Source organism: Amborella trichopoda, chromosome 5 (genome assembly GCF_054954075.1).
Source record: "Amborella trichopoda isolate Santa Cruz 75 chromosome 5, AtrichopodaSantaCruz75HAP2 v2.0, whole genome shotgun sequence".
Classification (NCBI taxonomy): Eukaryota; Viridiplantae; Streptophyta; class Magnoliopsida; order Amborellales; family Amborellaceae; genus Amborella; species Amborella trichopoda.
Genome location: NC_142340.1, coordinates 3,833,642 through 3,855,774, shown reverse-complemented (window position 1 = coordinate 3,855,774; position 22,133 = coordinate 3,833,642). Strand labels below are relative to the sequence as shown.

Genomic DNA, 22,133 nt, shown 5'->3' with positions numbered 1-22,133 from the left:
CTTGGTGTGAAGTTTATTGAGCACCACTGTATTTTTCCGGTGTAAATTAACTCCGTTTGGAAAATAATGGAAAATCCAATGTCTGTCTTTGATATTAACAAAATTTAGTCCCATCCAAGATTGATTTGCACCAAAAGGCAGGATTGATTTACACCCAAAATCTTGCAGATGCCAACAAACTTCACTCCATGCAAAACATGCAATAAATCACCAAAAGAAATTTCAAATCCATTTCTTTTTGTGAATTCATCACTCATAAGAATAGCATAATAAGCATAATCAGAAAACTTAATTGTTACTAAAATAAATGCCTTAGCATATGTTACACAATAGGCCAATGGATTACATGGCACTAAAGAAAACTACCATGCACCGTGGACTACGATATTACAGCTGCTAAATGTCAGTGCTAAGGTCCATCAACAGGTTAATCACACAGCTGAAATCATTGCCTAATCTTAACATGTTTACAAAAAAGCGGATGCCTTTCTTATTGCCATCGTTTTGAAGACTTTGAAGATGATGAGTGTGCCTGATCAGTTGAAGCTCTTCTCGAACCTGATCATGTAAGTAATGAAATAAATATTCAAACTGTATATTACAACAACGATACAATAGAATCTAAGAAATAGAAATGAATAATAAACACAATAACAGTTAAACAAAACAATACTGAAATAATATTCAATTAAAGAAACAATATTCTGTATTATTATTCTTATATTTATACTTTAATTTGATTATTTGATTTGAATTTTGATAAAATATAAATATTAAAATAGAAATAGATATTTTTTATTTGAAATAATCTAATTCATACATATTTATATATATGTAGCCATAGTATTATATATATACTGTATTAGTGCATATTAGATGTTTGATGTTTCATATTTATATTACTTATATAACATATTCTATAACATATATAAATCAAAAAATCAAGGATAAAACCAATAAAGTAGAAAGGTGAAAAGGAAAAATGCAAGCAAAAAAATCACATATTGTTCATACATACTTGAGGCATTCTTGGTCGACAGCTTGGATGGTACTCGGGCAGATGCTGTTTGTCCCGGTTTCATTGGCGGACGGGGAACTCGTGAGGGAACTTTCAACCTACAACGAATTTATAGCGTAAGTAAATTAAATATGAAAAATGTAATACTAAAAGATAACAATAATTTATAATTAAAAAAATCCAGAAAAAATTATCGGTCGGCACTGGCGACCAAGGCACATTTGCTTGGGCAAGATAGACATGATCCAAGGGTGTGTGGCCACGACCACCAATTTAACTAAGCCTGCCACAATCCTACGGTTCACAGAAAATCATAATGCTCAAGTCTTCACCATTTATTTAAATAAGAAATGGTGATGACAAGAGAAAAAGAGAAATGTGCCTACCGAAACAAGGCGTGACCCAATGGTAGGGCCGTAGCGCTGAGAATGAGTCGGATCAGGTCCGAGAGTCCAATCGAATCCAGGATATTTGGATTTGGATCAATATCCAAAAAGTATACAAAGGATTCGGATCCAGATCTGGACCCGATCGGATTCAAAAAACATTATATATTATTTTATCTATAAAATATATATAACAAAAAAAAATACTATATATCATATATGTATATACAAAATAATATCTAATATATTAAAAACTAGGTCGTATCCCGATCAGATCCACCTGCTGTTCAGATCCAAATTTCAGATCCAGATCCAACCCATCGGATCCAAATCTTGGATCCATACCCAGATCCAAATAGGATCCGAAATTCAGGTTTCGGATCCAAACTGAGTAAATTCTCAGCCCTACCCAATGGTATGTCCCATGCTTTCCATCACTACCCACCATTTCAATGGACATTAACGACCCAAAACCCAAATGATTCAATAGGTAGACCTTAGGATCGTAGAATACTTTCTCATCAATTAAACTAAATAACCAACAAATCAAATAAAATCAACAGCCACTATTGAGCACAAAACGACTCACCTCTTTTCAGAGTTATCCACTGGTTTACTGGCATCAGGGAAAAGAGTGAATTCAACTACGCTTGAAATTGAGCCATCGGTTTCAGTTCCCATGGAGAGGCCACCGTCCGATATATCACTCAACCTCTCCTCTGAATCAGCCTCACCAAACCCTAAAAGATCAACATCCCCTGTTCGAACACTTTGCTCACGCTCTCCTCCAGTATCATACTTGGCTTGCCCATCAAAATCCTTTAGATGTTTAAAATCTTCAAGAGACTGTTGAGAACCAGCCTCAGAGTTCCTATCACTATATTCTGAGCAATTGTCGATATCAGAGGCTGCTTTAACAGAATCAAGAGGCCCAACTGGTCTTCCACTGCCTGCTTTGCGATTTTTGTGAAGCCCAGCCCCTATTGAAGGCCTGCCAGGAGACAGTGTGAGCTTCCCAGTACTCATGCTTCGCTTATCACCGGTGAGGTAGGGATCAAGAGGTTGGAATTTGAGATCACGGAGTGTTTGCAACCGTTCGATCTCTGCATCTTTCCTTGCAAGCACTTCCTTGAGAGATACTACCTGACAGGTGAGAATTAAGGGATGGTCAATGTTGGGTTTCATGGGTTTGTAGACATATCCCCTAGATAGAGGATAATTATGGGAAGAGAAAAACTGTATATGATAGAAGAGAGAGATTTCTTTTGATAATGTTAATGATAGAAGAGATATTATACTCAACTATTGAAATAAATCCACATATTTTAAGGATCTTAAGATTAGTGATGTCTTACAATGGCATGTCACTAACTACTCATCTTACTGAGAAGATTTCAGATACGCAAAGATTACTACAAAGAAAATACATAGAAAGTTTCATTAAACTTACAGAGAAAACTCTGATTACGCTCTCTATCTAGTGTAACAGAGAAATCAAACTCACGAATAATACTCTGATTACTTTCTCCGTAGGTGATAGGATGAGAAAGAGAGAGAGTATGAGCAGGACACACTAACACAATAGAATAAAATTTTCCAAGAACAAAGGGTTAATGTGTGGTACTTGTGTTTACATGTAGTGTTTTACACAGAACTAACCCAAATTTCCATAAACCATCTATATGGTTTACGAAACAATTCCCAGCAAAGATCAATCTCTTTTCTCATTTTTAATAATTTGATATTATTGAGTGGTTAATAAACATACAGATATTACATATCTTACTATCTTAAAAGTAGGAATCAATCTGGGGCTTGATTGCTAGACATATCTTACTATCTTAAAAATAGGAATCAATCTTGGGCTTGATTGCTAGATGGTTGACCATTGCAACACTACATCCCAAGTTCCATTGCTACTGCTGAATTACCCAACAAAAAGAAATACTTTAGCTACAGGACCGTACCAACCAAGAAGAGAAAATGCTTCATGGTTATTTGTTATGTTCTAGATTATCACAAGTATGTCATGGTTCAATTACTCGCACGTATGCCATGTTTTCAAGCGTATCACTTGAAGTCCAATGACTACTCTACTCAACCAAGAATTGCAATAAACTTCCAAGCAAATGGTTTCAAGTTTTTCTATAATTCTTTGTTTATTCATAGATTTTATAACAGTTGGCATTATTTTCTTTCAGACTTTTCAAAGAAAGCAACACAGCTGAAGCTACGAGAATAACTAGAGGGACTATAAAATAAAAATAAATCACCTGTTCCATCAAATCTCTAATATCCTTGCTCTCTTTACTGCTCTTCGCAGCTCCAAGCTCAACCCCAGAAACTCTTTCAGCAAACTTTAAAGTGCTTATCGTCTCAGAATATGACTCAACATCTGGGTTTAGCTGTACAAACATCAGCGTCTTAGCCTGACCACCTGCAAATGCAAAAAGGAAAAAATGAAAAAAAAAAAGAAAAAAAAAAGAAAAGAAAAGAAAACACACACACACACATCTTGTGAATTTAAAGAAAATTTGAAAAAGAAAACTTTGAAAAACATAAAGAAAGAAAAAAGAAGAGCAAATTTCAAGCACCATTAAAGGAGCAAAATTGCAATATGAATAACTTCACATAAAGATAATTTAATATTCCAAAACAAAATACCAAAAAGAATATTATTCTTTAGGCAGTACTAACCTAGAGAGCTTTGAAGAATTTGAGTGAGTTTACTGTTCCGGTAAGGTACATGAGAGCTCTTTTGTGCTAAAGCTGAGATTACATCTCCAAGTGCTGAAAGCGATTTATTAATATGTTGGGCTTCTTTCAATCTGTCTCCAGTAGCTTCAGAACGATCCACTCTCTCACTTCCGGCAAGGTCCACTAGATGAAGAGACCCACGCAAAGCAGCTCCTGTCTTCAAGTCCAATCCTCGAACATGCACAGTCAGGACACTGTTGAGATCAAAACGTTAGAAATCGTGCTGCATACAAAACTCTCTCTCTCTCTCTCTCAAAAATAAATAAATAAATGGGAGAAAATCATATACAACTCTTTCTCCCATATGTTTGAACTACACAATCAATCAAAGAAAACAAAAATTGAATCCACATAAAATAACCTATGAGATCGGCTGCTTCTTTCATTAAGAGCAGTGGCACCTATTGCTCGGTTCATCAGACCTATTTGCATCAGTTCTATAACATCAGCAGTTGATTCGACAGTATGCATGCTGGCATCAGGGACAGCCAGTCCATTGGGTTGAGAAGTCGTCCAAATCCCAAGTGTATGCAAGTCAAAGTTAACAATATTCACCACGTACAAGTAGCTAATTTAACTAAGAGAAGGGATTTTTGGGGAAAAATATCAGAACACATTGCATGTCATGCAAGCATGTGGGCTAGAAACTTGAAATATAAGATGGTATTTGTCAAATTTTTTAAAATCTTTTATTTCCAGTCATTTTTCCTTTCTCACATGGGTGCAATAATCATGGAGTAAAATGGTCTTTAAAGAAGTTACAAGTCCAGGCACTATCCCAATATTTTCTCCTCTTATTGTTTCTGCTTGTTAAGTCAAAAGGAAAATACTCCAGCTTGGATAAGATATTCAATTTATATTTATGGTTATATATGAGAATAAACATTGGTGAATGGTCAAGTATGAAGATAGGAAGTAGCAAGGAATGACCATTGCATTAGATCTGTGAATGAAAACTCGTTTCAAGTCGAAAAAACGCACCTGAGGCAAGTCAACTCTCCAGCTGACCGAGTTCTAAAAAAGTAAAAACTCCAGATGTATCTGAATATTTGGTCGTGCAACTTTCTATGTTACTTTGACAAATACATAGTTTTTCTCAAGTGGTAGCACTGTGATATGCTTTATGTGAGAAGTTGGATCCAATTCCCAAAACAGACCCTTTATCTTTGAGAGTTATCATTCCAAGGAAAATTTAAAGCCCCCAAAATTTTCAGAGTTGACTGTTCAACTTGGCGAGTTGACTGTTCAACTTGGCGAGTTGACTCGTACTTAGCAATGACCAAGTTAGTGCATTAGATATTGATTAAAAAATAAACAAAGCCAATTAAACAAACTAAAAGGAATGCCCAGCAGAAGGATATCTTTTCTGTGAACCATCATTAATGAGTAGATCACGGACTTGCTCATTATATATCTCAACCATTTGAGCACCAACTTCATACCCATAAGTGTCTTTCCTACTCCGTGAAATGTGGAAAAGATCATTCAGAGCTCGATAATTAACTCCCCAGTGCTCTTCCGAAGACATATCTGGCCCAGTCTGATAGGAAAGCAAAGATGATTTGGGTGGAGATTTCGTAAGGACATAAAACTGGCAAATAAATCAATAGCAAATTAAATGCATAACATTATTTACAGATAAAATAAGGGATTCAAGACTAAGTACCATTGTAAAGGTCTTCCCAGAGCCAGTCTGACCATATGCAAAGATGCATACATTATATCCATCTAAAACAGACCGTACTAATGGTCGAGTGTCTAAAAATATCTCCTCTGGAAGACCAAACAAGGTGTAATAAGTACAGAGCTTAAACTAGAGCACTAGAAGCACATATATCAATACATGAAAACAAGTAGATCTCACCAGAACAGTAACTAGTAGAAAACTGTTTCTCAATTTCAGTAATGAAAATATTTGAAAGTTTTCAGCCTAAATAGTTTACACAAGTGAAAACTAAGTGACCTGAAGTATTTGAGCCTCAGAATAGTCTTTCTCTAATAGCAGTAGTTCGCATACAGAGCATCACAACTTTGTTCCGTACATTAAGTCTTGAAAATTTGTTATCAGACAAATATAATATGAAGGAACTATTCAGAATTAAAAAATAAAAAGTTAAAAATAGAAAGATGCAGCAATTTCCCTGCTTGATCATAGCATTACTCATATAACAAAACTATGGTTTGCATTAATATATTCTCACTAAAATGTCAATAATGCAACACACTCATTTGAAATCATTCACTGGACACAATAAAATTAAAAAACAAAAAAGGTCAAATACAGAAGAAAAGGCAGATATTGGAGGGATGCAGACCTTGAGTAGCTGTGGGACCAAAGACCTTGTTAAATTTAAACATCCTTTGGCCATCTCTTCCTTGTTTGCTACGATTCACAATAAGCAATTCTCCATTTTCACCAATGTATTCTACGGTTGTCTGCTTTTCAACCTGGCCAGGAAGGAAAGGCCTTACCCGACAATAAACTCTTATGTTTCCTATTCAGCATATTCAATACTGAAATGAGCAAAACGCAAAGAATGAATTGGAAAATTAAGCAGTTCGAAAAAAATTAACAAAAACAACTGTACCTTTTAAGTCTTGAACCTCATTATAAAGCTTTCGATTTTCTTCAAGAACCACATGATATTTTTCTGCGGCACTTGCCAATCCCTTGAGCTTACCCCCTGTGCAAATTGCATATAATACAAATGAACATTGTGTCATTGTCCAAACACAAATATTGAAAAAGGGAATAGTAATTCCATTATTTTCCCATACCCAAGTTGATGAATTCTTCCCTCCAGCTCTTTTTTGCAATTAAGATTTCTTGCTTGGCTGACTTAGAAGACAACTTCATTTCCTGAAAACCATTTCAAGGTGAAACATCTCATTTGAACGGTAGTGGCAACATCATAATAGCATAAAAAGTAGTAGGCCAACCTGCAGAGCCTGAAGCTGACAGGCTAAAAATTTCTCATAGGATATCTCCTTTTTGTTCCAGCGCTGAATTTTTGACTCAGAAAATGCCTCAAGTTCTTCAACCCTCTTCCTTGACTCAGTCAACTGCTCCTCAACTTCTTTTAGCCGCTCTTGCAACTTCACTTGAGCTTCCCTACCTTGTGTTTCCAGTTGGGTACACTGCTCCTCATATTTCTTTCTTGTTGCTTTAAGTTCTTGCTTTAATGTTGAAATAGCAGATTCAACGCCATCCTTCTCCTTCATCAGTCTTAGCAAATCCTTCTCCCCAAGTTTCCTCTCCTCCTCAATTTTCACTTTCTCTGCCTGCAACAAGCAACCCAAGCAAAATGGAATGAAATTAAACCCAGGTAGCAGTGCTTCCAAGTCACCATGCTGTCATTAAATTTTTCCTTATGTATCATGAATAGTTGAGCTCTTCTCCAACCATTATTGAGCGTATTTCTTGTAACAATTAATATCAAGCCATAGATTATCAACTGTGCATCCGTTTTCAAATATATTTATCAGTACCACTTCAATATGGAAGTCCAAAAAATTCAAGGAATGCCATTTACATCATGGATAAGCAGATAATGCAAGGATACATGAAGGGAATCACAAAGTGAGAAGCGACAACAATAGATTGTTACCCGGTCATTGTCTAAATACCAGGAATCATCATTCAGGTGAAGATGTGTTTCCTCAATTCAGGCATCTGCGTTGTAGTTTCTAGATAAAAGGTACTGGCAATGAACCACATAAAGCACCAAGCCATCCAATTTCCCAATTTCTGCATTGCTGCTTAGGTGTCTAGAAGAAACTATGAATTTCTCCTTGTCCAGACTCCAGACATTGATGGGATTTTGTATGAAACATAAGCCTGTGAGAAAGGTTACAGTAGGCAATATTCCCTACACACTCCTGTTTTTCTCTTGGTGATACGTATCGACACTTCTAAACAATCCTCTGCACTTGTCCATACGTGTCGGAGATAAATAACCAATGCAGTACCCAACTGACACTTCTGTAAAAAGTGTCTGATTTGGATACAACACGCATGCCCTTTTTAATAAGAAATAGGGCTCATGACTCTCTTTTATATTAAAAGCTGCCAATAGCCCCATGCTATTCGAACTTAAAATGTCTTGCATAGTAACTTCTGCTCTACCATATAGTATGTTTATCTCTAGTAACACATATATGACAATTATTCTAATTATATACTACTAGGTTAACTAATAGTATGAACAGACGTTCTTGCACGTCCACAATTGCACCCTAACATGAAGGCCATCTGTCTCTGTAATCATTCCAATGAAAACTTGTCTATATGTAATAAAACAATAGAAAGGAGTGGTAATAAAAAAAAGTGCCACCCGTTGGCTTCAAACCAAGAACCCTTGAATATAAAGTGTGCACTACTATTGACCCAAGCTTTGCAACTGTTTCAAGGTTGAAGAACTAAATATTTAATTACAACATAAGTAGTAACATAAAGTGTGCGCTATGACTTTAGCCAAACTTTGCTATGTTCCAAGGTTTAAAATTAAATATTTAATTAAAACATAAGTAGTAGACCACTATGGATGTGTCACATAAGTACTGGATTTTTTGCCCCAAGTTTTAAACACTCCAATACATACTCGTTATGGAAACACATGCCAGTGATGGTAGGGAGAATGGGACAGCAACATTTTAAAGAAATAGAGAAAGATCAAGTGGAAGATGGAGTTCCAGCAAGAAAGAATAGAAGAAAGATTTCCCTTCAAGGAAAGAAACTTGAGAAGAATGACAAGCGACCTTGAAGAGAGCACAGAAAGGAAGAGAGCTCAAGATGGCAAAGAATTACCATCACAGCATCACTTAAAGAACCTCATTAAACTTGGCAAAAACTACACAAGATGTTTATCAAAGTGCTAATAGGGCATTCGTCCTATACTTGACTGGAACCTCTCTGAACAATGTGAAGAAAGAAAAAAAAAATCAAACAGACATCAATATAGAAGTTACTGAAATGCAACACATGTGCAAATATACAACTTTATAGACTAACTGCCTTCATACGTTGACAAGGAAAGAGCATCACAAGGTTGCATTTCGTGATACAATGAACTAAAAAAGTAGTACAGAACAATCTCAAGTAATATTTAATGATATCCATCGCTCATTTCTTGGAAGAAACATGTTATTTAAAGCACGTATTTGTGAATCAAATTACAATAAGGCATTATTACAAAGGATAACGGGCTTTAGGTAGAGATGGTCAGGTTGGCAGGTGCCAGAATGTGACGTCTAAGGGTTCCCTTCTCACCAGATCCAAAGTTGTTACATTAAAAAAAAAAGGTAAATCAGAAAAATATTATCTAGTTGACTTTGAGACTTCTACTAGTACAGCAGAAATTTGTCGATAAGCACCTTGCATTTCCAATATAATATAGGGCTCTATGTTTGCTAGAGCTCCTAGAGAATGCCAAAAATTGACAAATAATGAGATGGATGGCCAAAAAATGAAAATAAATAGCATTTTGACAAAGAGACAGCATTGACCTTTATGAGAAATTATAGTAAAATAATAATGCTAATAGTAGTGTTAATGTTATTGTTATTGTTGTTGTTATTGATCTCAGTGTTCCAAAAAATGCCGAGACACACCTAGGAGGCTGGGGGTGGCTAGGCTGCCCAGCGCCTAGGCGGCCTAGGTTCAAAACGGAGCAAGGGGAGTACATAATCCTATTTTAGGTCTAAATTTTGTATTAAAAATGCATATTCATGCATTTTTTATAATCCAAACAAAACAATATCACAAAACTACCCCTCCCAATGGGTGTTTTTGTGCCTAGGATAGCGCAGTCCCCTGGGCACCCGCCTAGGTAAAGTACTAGGTAGCCGCCTAGGGTGCCTAGGTGGGTGCCTGGGGACAACCCACCTAGTTGGTCAGCCCAGTCCTGGGCGATACACCCAAACCCCCCCAATCCGCCTACGCACTCGGCAGACCGCTTTTTGAATCAATGGTTGTTTTTGTTGTTATTAACAGCAAGTAACAACAACGACAACCATAATTGCCTCTAGTTGAACAACAACTAACAAGTACCATGGGGCACTCCTTAGAAAAGAATATGAACATGTACCTGGAAAGGGTGGAGACAAAAAGTGGAAACTAATTTAGAAATAAAAACTAAGCACTTGAAGAGAAAAAGTAAATGACCTTTATTTTCTGAAGTTGATCAGTTACAATCTGCAATGTCCATAAAAATAAGTTCAAATCAGTTGCAGAAGAATTAGAAAAAAAAAATTTGCTTCACATAAACTATGTCAAGCTTCAACCATGACTGAGAAATCTACCTGAATTTCTTCATTTGAGCCAGATGCAAGAGTCTCCAACACACTGGCTCTTGAAACCAGCCTTTCTTCACGTGAAAGAACTTCTCTTAAGGAATTTTTAAGCTGCAACAGTTGTGAATGTAGTGAAAACCAAGTTTCAGTAGCCATATGAGATCTCATATATAAATCTTACCTTTTTAATATGCTCCCCTTGAGTTGAAAGCCTTCGCTCAATTTCTTGCATAACTTTCCTCAGTAAAATCTCGACGCGCTGATGAAAACAAACCAGAGGAATGCAAGAAACAATAAAGAGATTATAAAATACTCACCGAGGATGTGATGTTGAATATCCGCATATAAAACTCTAAAGTGGACATCTTTTTGCATCATCAAGAAATAACACTAGAATATGAGAAAATCCGTACAACAACACTTTTTCTGTTTTTTAGTTGGGTGGGCACAGCCCCGGGCTGGACCCTGGGGGTGGGGACCACGCAAGGCAGCACCCGAGAAAATCCATCCAACAATAGTTTAGTAGAAACAATTATTTGCCCATTCATTCATTCATCTCTACATTATTTGCATATTACTTAATAAATGATCTATAAATAAAATGTAATTTGCCTGGAACCCAACCTACCGGAGGTATTTCACCATTCTGCTTTTCTCCCAAAATGGCACTGACAAGACTTAACAGAGATTGAGTAGGTGCATTCTGCAAGCAAATATGAAGAAACATTACAGGCAATCAAATAACCAAAACTCCTAGACCCACTACAATGCCACTAATGTAAACAAGCAAGTCCTAATAAAAGCCAGCTGTAGTTACATCTAAACTGTTCAAGTTCATCATTCCCAAACTCCTTGCAGAGGAAAGATCTGAATGGCTTTGGTTCAGCTGAAAAACCTCATGGAATTTCTGTCCAACATGATGTAACCAAGCAGAAGTTGGCTCTACATAATAAAAAATAAAAATAAAAAGAAGTCAAAAAATTACTTTAGATGCAGATAACAAGCAAAAAATGGAACTAATAAACCGTGCCGAGTCAGTTGATTTTTTAAAGAAAAAGACAGATATTATTGCAGAGAGCATATTGTCTTGAATAAGTAAGACCAAAGAGAGTCAGAAATAAATATGATATATCATGCCAAGAAATCTGATGGATATAAGGGAAAAAACAAAGAAATGATTTTGGTGGAAGAGCAAGCAACTTGTCTTGAATGAGCAAGCTCAAAAAGAATCTTGCATGTTGCTTCATGTAATTTCCAGAAAAGGATTCCCTTTAAGTTTGTAACTAATGATGTATATTAGAATATCTTTTAGGGAACTAAAGCTTCATCTGAGAAAGTGCACATGTTAAGTATGTGTGAAGTTTGTGTTTCAGAAAAACTTCAGGTATTTGTAATTTGTTTGAGACCGGAGGGCAAGAGCACCAGACCAGCAGAGGCACGCACTTTGCCATTTCGGTGCTTCATCTATTTTTTATAATTATTTTATTTCACTGTTGGACTATGATCCTTTTCAGAACCGTGCTTTAAAATTAAAAAATTGAATAAAAGAAAACAAGGATGCTCAGTTTGGAGTTTGCCGCGAGCAAACTTGTTGAGTTCGCCAGCACAAACTTAGAGATGCTATTCTGGCCTCCTCATTGCATGCAATATGTCTCCCCTTTGAATTTGTACTAAGTGATATATTTTAGAATATTGTTTAGGAAACTAATGCTTCATCTGAGAAAGTGCAGATGTTATATATTTGTGAAATTTGTGTTTCAGAACAACTTCAGGGTTTGTAATTTGTTTGAAATAGGTGGGTGAGAGCACCAGACCACTTGAGGCGCGCTTTGCTGCATTTGTAGCTTCACGCTTCACCTATTTTTTATAATTATTTTATTTCAGTTTTGGACTATGATCCTTTTCTGGGGCCATGCTTTAAAATTAAAAAATAAAATAAAATAAAAATAGGGGTGCCAGTTTTGGAATTTGGCGTGAGCGAACTTGTTGAGTTCGCTGTCACAAACTTAGGAAGGCCATTTTGGCGTCCCTCTTATTGCATGCAATGTGTCACTAGAGGGTGACATGCGATATGCTATTTTTTAAGGGACTTTCCCCCTTTTTTATTTGTGCCACATGTCACCTTTAAGAGTGACTTATGGCACTTTCTATTATACTTTTATCTATAAATGTTTTTAAGAAGGTTTTTGCTCCCTCCTATATGTGAAACCCGAAATATATTACCTTTTTATATGTTATGAATATTTTATTAGATACTTTATATGTAAATATGAAGCTTCTTCTTTACTTAAAGAGACTGTTCGTGACACTATTCTTTGGCATATATTCACCAGGGATACAGTTTTACTACGAAAAATTTGTTGCAGCCATTTTCGAGATATTAAAATGGTTTTTAATGATAGTCAAATTGAAGCTGAACTGAAGCTCAACAAATTTCCTACCAATTTGACTACCAAAATTAGAGGAGAGTAGTGATTTAGACAGCCTATGAGAGTGCAACTCAGAGATCCTATGACAGATTTTGGTCGGGCTGGTTGTCTCTTGGGAGTGTGCTCGCTAGGACCTATTGCATCTCATAAACATCTCTGAGCCATGGCTTTCAACACTTTGGAAGAAAGCGAGATCATCTGGTGCCTCCACGACCCTTTTATATTTTATATATTTTTTTTGGATTTCATTTTGTATCTCTCTCCCTATAAAAATATAAACCTAGACCCTCAATGTTTAACTACATTAAAGAGTAACATGAAAATGTTAAGAGTGATAATTGATTTTGGTAAAGGTGATACTCTGCGAAAATTTTCTTACAAAGGGAGTCAGAAAACCAAAACAACTGTAATGCAGCAAGTGCAGTTCACGTGACATTGCGTTGGCAGCCACCGGAGTACGGTTTTCCCAATCCATTTCTCATTGGCATGAACATCAAAATGCCACTAAGAAGAGCCCTTCTACATTCTATCTGGACAGGGGCTCCCTTATCTATCCATCTTGATCGTACAACCACAATGGGAAGGCACAGCTAATGCAAAAACACCTATAACTGCGCTCTTAAGCGAAGCCTGAGCCATTCTCCTCTAGATCCTAGGCATAGTGGACTCTTGCACAAACACTAACCCTCATCTTCATTTCTTTTCGCAGTACACACAGCAGGTACTAAACTAATAGTACATAGAAAGATCTTTGCAAAGCATCTGATGAACACAAGTTCAATAATCAAAGCAGAACTCAATTCACCTAAATTAACCAGCATCAATCTCCATATTCACTTGCCTATGAACATGACTGCAACAGTAATTTTTACTTTTTACAAATACAGCTAGGAAAGAAAACATACCCGACATCACAGGACTGCGTAAAATATTCTCAAATTGCAAATCGGAATAAGACCTGCGTCTATCATTTCTCAACGATGAATAATTACGCCTTTGCGACTGGTCTCCTTGCCTGGCATCCCCTACCACACAAGTTTCTGCTTCTGGAAGCACCCATCCTTTCTGAGACAGATCCTCACACTTCCCTAAATTAATTAACATAAACAATTAGACATCTTACAATGAAAAGGAAAAACGTTAGACATATTTACCAGTAATAAATTTATAAATCAATGTCGTTGAATCATGAATTGATGTAAATAGGGAGATTTTGTCACCACCTTCATGGGTAAAGTGATCCTTAAGGGTCAATAAGCAATCAACCACTGTGGTGATAGGTCCCTGCATAACAATATATGTATATAAATGAATGTAAAAGAACCCAATATCAGTGTCGCTCCAACAAATACTCAGTCTCTGGGAGAGTATTCATGCCTGCTCCAAGTGGGAAGGTTCAAACTTTGGTAGCCCCAGCACATCAACAGCAGATAAAAAACTCTTGATGTTTTCAGAGCGCTCATAAGCAGAAAGGCCAGATTCGTCAGCCCCAAATGAACCTGAGCGAGAGTTTACCTGTGATAAAATCTTGTCAAAAAACAATACAGTAGATCACCAATATAATTCAGAAATAAGGGGTACAAATTAACAGATATCAACACTCATGACATACACAAAAATAAATTAGCAAGACAAATGATAAGTGAGGTATTTCCTATGTTATTCGTCTGAAAAATTTTAGTAAACACTATCCGTATAAAAGTCAACTGCAGAATTAGGATACTCAAAATTATCAACCTTTTGGAAGCTTTCCAATTGAATTTAAGTCCACATCTAATTTTTTCAAAATTTTCCTGTAAAGACGAATATAAAAAAAATCAGATTTCAAGTGGACCGACTTCTGCTGTTATTTTGAAAGAACCTATACCAAATCTAGCCCAATTCTTCCAAAGTGGCAAGTGCCATTGCTAAATCAAGATGCATTGAGGGGAAGTTCTTCGGGCATGATAGCAAGCACAAGTATCACTTAGTTAGACATATGTAAACAACAAAAGGAAGGAGGATGGGGAACTTGAATGGCAAATGAAGCCAACGTGACCTGTGGACTTGGAATTAGAAATTTAAGGGGCGATCAGATGCCTTTCAAAATACATGTTTGCCAGAGAGGATGGTTTTGATAAGTACAGTTTGAGCATTAAGGATGTGAGAAAGCACACTACATTGTTAAGGAGGAAGCAAATAAGTGGTTCAAATCCCTAAACAGGGACAGCACTTGGATCAGTATGTGCTTTGGGGGTTAGCTTCCCTAGCCTGGATCATACTAGGCTCCAATTCACATGTTTCTGACCATTTGACCTAGAGGGGTGGGGAATGAGATAATTGGGATTCATTTCTTCAAATAGGTGTAAAACGTAGTAGATTAAGTAGTTCAATCAAAAGGGGAATACATATCATGCCTCTTAAGTCACAAGAGTGGTGAAGGACAGCCTAACATGGTCCCCAGATAATGGAGCTTCTTCTCATTCACATCTTCTAACATGCGATATCTTGTAATGAGGATACTTATCCTCAACCCAGGTTTCCCATCCAGCTTTTAAGTGGTTAAATGGACTGACAAGCTACTCAACTACTCAAGAGTGGACAAAATTGCAACAACGGCTCATGAAAATCAGCAAAAAATTTATAGAGTCTAGGAACCGTGCAGATATGGACAGTAATCTTCTGATTCATTAGCATTTTCTCCAAAGCAAATTAGACCCATATGTTGGACTCCTTTGAAGCCAGTTGGGTTATGTCCAAGTCAACAAATGCTCTTGTGGTCAGTTGAACTTTGCATCCTTTCTTATCTAGAGGTGGCATTCTCTGGAACTGAAGCCCCCAAACAATATTCTGCAGAATCTGGATTATGAAGTGCAGCAGAATCATAGAAAAGTCAGTTGTTCATAGACTAATTGATTGTCTTATGCTCACAGCATATGGACCCTATAGTTACAAAGCAATCCAGAGAACCTGGGGATTGAAATAATCCATAATGAATGCAAACTCCACCACATCATTTGTACCTTGCTGAAGGAAACATTGGTCCCATTATGAATGGATGGTTTGTTTGAGGAATCACGATAGTTGTAAGGATTCTCAAGTTTTGTTTAGATTCTAATACTTACATTTTGTTTAAGCCTCCTAGTGTCTGTGATTCTCTATGGGCATAGGCTAAATCATCCTTAGTACGCTCAAGATATTCATAGTACTTGGCACTCCTGTCACAGCCTCTTCAAGTGAAGTTAAATTCCTTGAATGTGATCAGATGACTAGTCATGGATCCAGGGGCATCGAATGGTCATCTTTAGGACATGTTTCAGCTATGTGATTGAAAATCAAGAGGAGATGCTATCTTTACATCATCTTTAACCAAATTTTATTTTACTCTTGTTTGCTTATGTTTGTTGTTCATGTGTATTTATATTCAAATCCTGCCTAAAAATAACAGAAAAAAAACAATAACAACAACAACAAAATGCCTTTGCAAGAGAAATCATAAGGTACCACCAGATATTTTACACGAGCTAAGCATTGATATGTGTCCTACATTGAATTTGTCAAAACATGGCTTTAAAGATAAAAATCATAGATCCATTTTCCTGTTGTTTTTAGAATGCTCTTAACCTTTAATGAATCGGTAAGCTCGCCCCACAAAAGTCTAGCTAAATATAAAAATCTGTACATGTCTATGGTGAACTGTTTGCAAATATACTTAAAGGGGATGAAGCAAAAGAAACTCTACCTTTGTTATAGAACTAGGACTCAGTTTGTTCAGAATGCCACATAAGATGGTCCCATCAATCAAACAAGCTCTCAGATCCTCTTCAGAAGTTTCAGATGGCAAAATCAAGTGGTCAAACAAGGCATTTAACCACTCCACCACTTCAGCTCGCTGCTTAGCTACAAATAAAATGGATACATGTTAACATTTAGATACAGTGTAATGCTTGCCAATTCTACAACATAATATTATCTCACTATCCACAAGCCAATAAGAATTATAACAGTACTGTTTCGCAAAATCAACCTCAAATGTCGATAAACCAACACAAGGATCAAAATTAACATGAATTTGAATGGAATTTTACTTTTGTCCAGTTTCCCCAGAAAATAACTGACCAAAATCTGAAAACCTTGATAACTTTGCAATTGTTGAAAAGTAAAAGGACAAGAATTAAAAAAAACGGGTCCTAGCCACAAACTAAAAGGGGTAGTTTTAAGGGCTCTACATTCTGAGACAATAGTTTAAGATTTTTTCTTGTAATGTTAGAGGGTTTAAATCTGTATGCCTTTTTTCCTCAGAGCTATGTTTAAATCTGAAAGTCAGATGAAATTTGACACATTCAGCCATTTTTCTATTTTTGAACTTTAAATTATAGGGAACTTTTTTTATGATTTTGACAAGTTGGGACCTCTAAAGTTGAAGTTTAGGCCAAGCAGTGATCATCAGCATGGCCCCACCAAAACAATTCCAATCTCTGACAATTTTAGACCTCAGAACTAAGTGTCACAAATAAAATAGAAAGGACAAAGCTAGGGAAAGAGCAACATTATTCACAATATATTCTCCTTGAACAAGAATATTACCTAATTTTGGGGTGCTCTCTTCAACCATGGTGCCACCATTCAACATATCTTCATGGCCAATGCCATTAACAGTCGAGTTAATGACATTGAACTCTGATTTCTCTCTAAAAATGCCCAACTTATCATCCACTACAGACATTATTTAGACTCCCACCTTCAAACTAGTGCAAGAAAAGCCACAACTAAAATGGAACCAATCTGTGACCCCATAAAATACTAAGAGTCTCCTCAGAGAGCAGAATTCTAATATTTTCTCAAATGGAGACATTATACAAACAATGGAACAACAAATTCAATCATTCGCTACCTTTTTCGATAATTCCACAAACTAATCAGAATACTTGTTGAGTTTCTATATCTCCAATAGTCCAATCCAATTTATTGAGTTAGAATCCCTATACCCAATTACCACTCTTGGTTTGAATCTGAGTGAGAATCAAAATTACAGAACTTACAAGAATACCTTACCAGTTATCTTAGCCAATATTTGACTTGTTCAGATAAAATCCAATAAACCCGATAACGGTCCTTGGTTTCAATCTGACCTCCAATCCAAATTGGAGAACCGTGTCCTCTTCTAATGCCTAGGATTCAATATCATAAAAGAATTTCGCCATTAGATCGAAATTACCAGTCTAGTTTTATCCACGGAGTCCTATAATCCAAACCTGGATCTAAAATTAGAGAAACATTCTGATAAATTGACTCCAATTAGTTTTAACTCTTAAGCAAAAAGAATATTTCTCCCTAATCACTCTGCAACAAAAAACATACCACGGTTCAAAAGAAGCTCAACAGCAGCTTAATGTAAGATGGATTCCACGACAAAGGAAATGGGATCACAAATAACATGCAAGTGTGAGCTAGAGAGAGAAATAAAAACATTAATCTAATAAAGATTACATTTTTAGAAATAAAAATTACTAGGATAGGTGAAGTAGAGAGAGAGAGAGAGAGAGAGAGAGAGAGAAACCCAAAAAGGATGGTTTGTTGTGCATAAATGAAGATAAATAAACAAGGAATGGAGAATTCAATGGGTGTAGAAGAAACTCAGTACCCATAGAGTTAGAGAGAGAAAGAGATAACTAAACCATCAATTTTCTGAACCACTAATCCATTACACATCAAAGGGAACTATTGCAGAGTCAAAATGGACACAATAAGATCAAAGAAATTTGAAAGCTTTAGAGAGAGAAACACGTACAAGCTGCAGGCAATAACCCAGTCAAGGTTTAGAGAGAGAAAGTCGAAGAAGAATATAAATGCGGTTTCGCAGAAGCGTAGGGTTTGGATGGCTATAAATACTCTTCGGAGCAGCAATGGCATCCATCGATCTTCGTGGCGAAGGAAGCTTAAATGGCGTTCTCTGAGACTTATATTTTAACCTGATTCCGGATCCTCGACGCCTCTCTCTCTCTCTTCCTCTCCTCTTTCTCTCTCCTCTTTCTCTCTCTTCTCAGCCCTTTTGATGCATCAACTACCAGGCTGCGCCCAAACGGCAACGGCTTTTGTTGGTGGGAATTATTGTGTTATCCCAAACTCTTGTTTAATTGACGGTTCGCCCCTTTGCGCTTTGTGCTTCTTTCCCTTCCAACTGTAGTATACACCCGCGGTGGCACGGAGACTACATTTATTCTATAACCTAGGTTAAAAATTCGGTAAAGTTTTACACCGATAATTATCCATTTGGAATTATTTTTCCCAACAGTTAACTTATTTTCACTTTTTAAAAGTGCATATTATGTTGTTGCAAGAGCATAGTATATATTTACTCTTTTGAGCATCATACCTATTTGGAAGATATCTAAAAGTATCACCAGGTGATTATTTTCATGGGAAAAAATTGGATTATGAGTTTTATTATTATTTTAAATTAAGATTTTTAGTTTTATAACACCTAAATCTTTCCCTCAAATAAGTAAACAATTCTTATCCAATATTGGGATGTTCATTTTTTCAAGGCACATAGATATTTTTATATATTATTTGGATTTTTTTTTCATTTTTTATGAAATTAGCTATTCTTATCCAATATTGGGATGTTCATTTTTTTAAGGCACATAGAGATTTTTATACATTATTTGGATTTTTTTTTCCTTTTTTATGAAATTAGCTATTATGTTCTAGAGGTTACATCTCTAAGTTCTCGAAAAAAAAATATATATCCATAACATGAGTTTTGAGGGAGCAAATGCCCTAAATGCTACCAGAGGAGCTGCAAATCTTTTCACTTTTCACTATCCATTTATAATCATTGACAAAACCTTCGGAAAAAGGCTAAAATTTGATTGTAGGATCTAAAAACTAGATTTGACTATCCAAAGTTAAACAATATTGGCATGTTATTTTTAGGCATCTATAAAATGGGTATACACTTTGCTTTATAAGTTGGTTATTAGGTTAATACCTGAATTTGAAATCCTAAAAATACTCTGGTTTTTATAGTTTTTTTTGGAAGGTGGTAATCTTTTCTATAGTACACATGCCTCCTTGAACAAAAAATAAATGGTCTCTTTATATATTTTTTTATTAAAGTATTCATTGTACGTATTGCAATATTTTACTAGTGTCTCACTCCCTCCAATACACAAACTAACATTTGGGAAGAATGATAATGTATTTATGAATAAATAAAAGAAATTTTATCAAAATGCTCATATAAGGTGAGGTATTTTTACCCATAAAAAGCATTATTATGAGTTAGATAGTTGCAAATAGATAGAATTTTAAATAATGCATATATTGTAGGTATATTGAAAAAAATCCCATGATAAAATTGTTATGCTCATCTCAAGCAATTTACTCTCTCTCGCTCCCGCTCTCTCTCGGGCTAACTGTGAACATTGATCTTTTGAGCCTCAATAGCGTCTAACTCTATATTTCCACATTTACACTTTATTTTTTTCACTGGGAGTATGTTAGGTGAATAAATGAAAAAAAGGGAAATTTTATGGATCCTGGCTCTAGACAAGCTGACTCTTCTATCACTTGGGCCCAACGGTTCCGCGAATCTGATCTTTCAGCCATCTTCCCCGTGTGCTTGGTTCTGCGATTCTCCCTTCATCTCTCTCAATCGGTTGCTGCTCGTTCTATAGATGCTTCACACACTATGTCCCTTTGTTCCTATCAACTAAGCTTCATCAATTGCTTATTTAGTCAGATACTTCACACGTTGTGGATTTCGCCGTCAAGCATACCTTCCTTTTTTCCCCATGAGCTCTGCTTCTATCCTTCCTCTTAGGCCTTCCTTAGCTTTGAGAATGGGAATTGGAGGCAGCTCTCGGCATCAGATCCGACTGCGAGCAACGGCTAAACAAGATGTTAAATCTTTCTATCATTCAAGCGGGATATCAAATCTTTATGGAAGGGAGAAGAGTAAGAGTTATACATAACACAACAACGGCCAAAACCCTATTTTAGATGGAGTCCCCTGTCCTATGCCACTCAAGCCGCAGTTGTACCAGTAAACTCCAACCTTCAAACGTCAAACATGAGCTGCTCCGACTTTAGAGTTTAACAATTTATCACTTTATCAATAATTTTTATCTTATTTCAAAATATCTACAAAAAAACAAATGATATTGAGTGGGAATAGTAGCAAAAGGACAAAATGTGTAAAACTTCATCTCCTATAAATTTGGATTTTGAGTTTCTAAAGATTTGAATTTAATAATCAAAATGTCAAACAATATTTAATTTTACGATATCATTATTTATTTATTTTATACTTTTTTTGAATTGTATACAACGATACCATTAACATTTGATACAAAGAGGACACATTTACTTACAACCATTTTGAAGTTTGAGCTTGATTAATTGAATAAATGCAGTCATAAATTCTAATTTATGTGAAGATTAATTGCAATCACCTTGTATAAAAAATAAATGATGTCATTGTTTATTTTCCTGATTTTTTTGTTTTTGGATGGGGTAGGGGTGTTTTGGGGGGCCACTAGGGAGATAGGGGTTGGGGGGGTTTGAATGTACTATATGCTGCCCCGGGAGCACTAAACCTTTTAGTTTCCGAATATTTAAGAAAACATCTTATCAAGGTATAAAAGTGAGGATATTTTTGTCTTTTCTATCAAAAGTGACTGCCTATTTTTGTCTCATTGTGTTTTTTGGGCTTTTTAATTTGCTCCGTTCCGTTTACAACGGGACGTCTACTTTAACGTGTTGAAATTTCGCACCCCATCCCGCCTTCGTGGAGCTGCTGATGTGGCACTTGTTTTTAAGTTGCTTCTCTCTCTATTTGAAAATTGAAATCAACGCTGACGATTTGGAAAGATTATATTAAGAATTAATCCACCAATGGAGCAGTCGGTACAAAAGCGATAGGTTAAGAGTGCTTATAGTATGTTCCGGCCGGAACATACTGTATGTTAAACTCAACATACGAAATTCGAGTTTAATTTGATGTATATAAATTAAGTTATGCTTGATATGTTATTAAAAATGAGACATGATTGGAAGATATAAAATGTACGTTGCTATTTTTAAATATAAAAAATAAATTAATATTTATATATATATACAAAAAATTATTTCGCATCAAAATATTCTCTCTTCATCACTCTCTTTTTTTCAGGGGAATACATATCCTACCTTTTTTTTCAAGTAGATTAGGAGTTAGTTTTTTTAATATATCACCAGGGCGGCGTTAGTGGTGGGAATGCAAACCCC

The 22,133-nt window shown here is 36.0% G+C and overlaps 1 protein-coding gene across 7 annotated transcripts; it reads right to left on the bottom strand.

Annotated features, from left to right (window-relative positions):
- Positions 1 to 270: 270 nt before the first annotated feature.
- LOC18443410 (kinesin-like protein KIN-14J) lies at positions 271 to 19,050 on the bottom strand. Of its 7 annotated transcripts, none has more exons than XR_016055655.1 (22): positions 18,505 to 18,658; positions 16,603 to 16,760; positions 14,259 to 14,396; positions 14,105 to 14,165; positions 13,787 to 13,969; positions 11,270 to 11,394; positions 11,081 to 11,155; positions 10,634 to 10,711; positions 10,462 to 10,563; positions 10,325 to 10,354; positions 7,102 to 7,443; positions 6,940 to 7,021; positions 6,750 to 6,845; positions 6,477 to 6,675; positions 5,828 to 5,934; positions 5,523 to 5,701; positions 4,523 to 4,687; positions 4,102 to 4,355; positions 3,678 to 3,841; positions 1,994 to 2,547; positions 1,019 to 1,116; positions 271 to 558 (listed from the first exon to the last, which is right to left on the bottom strand). XR_016055655.1 is itself a non-coding variant. In XM_088866938.1 (22 exons), the coding sequence occupies exons 5-22, from the start codon at positions 13,791 to 13,793 to the stop codon at positions 491 to 493; spliced, it is 2,706 nt and encodes a 901-aa protein (XP_088723064.1). In that variant the 5' UTR covers positions 13,794 to 13,969; positions 14,105 to 14,165; positions 14,259 to 14,396; positions 16,603 to 16,760; positions 18,652 to 19,050; the 3' UTR covers positions 271 to 490. The 7 variants fall into 7 exon arrangements, 3 of the variants coding, with proteins under 3 accessions (XP_088723064.1, XP_088723063.1, XP_088723065.1); XM_088866938.1 differs by having other exon boundaries at positions 6,477 to 6,656; positions 18,652 to 19,050; XM_088866937.1 differs by having other exon boundaries at positions 6,477 to 6,656.
- Positions 19,051 to 22,133: the final 3,083 nt, after the last annotated feature.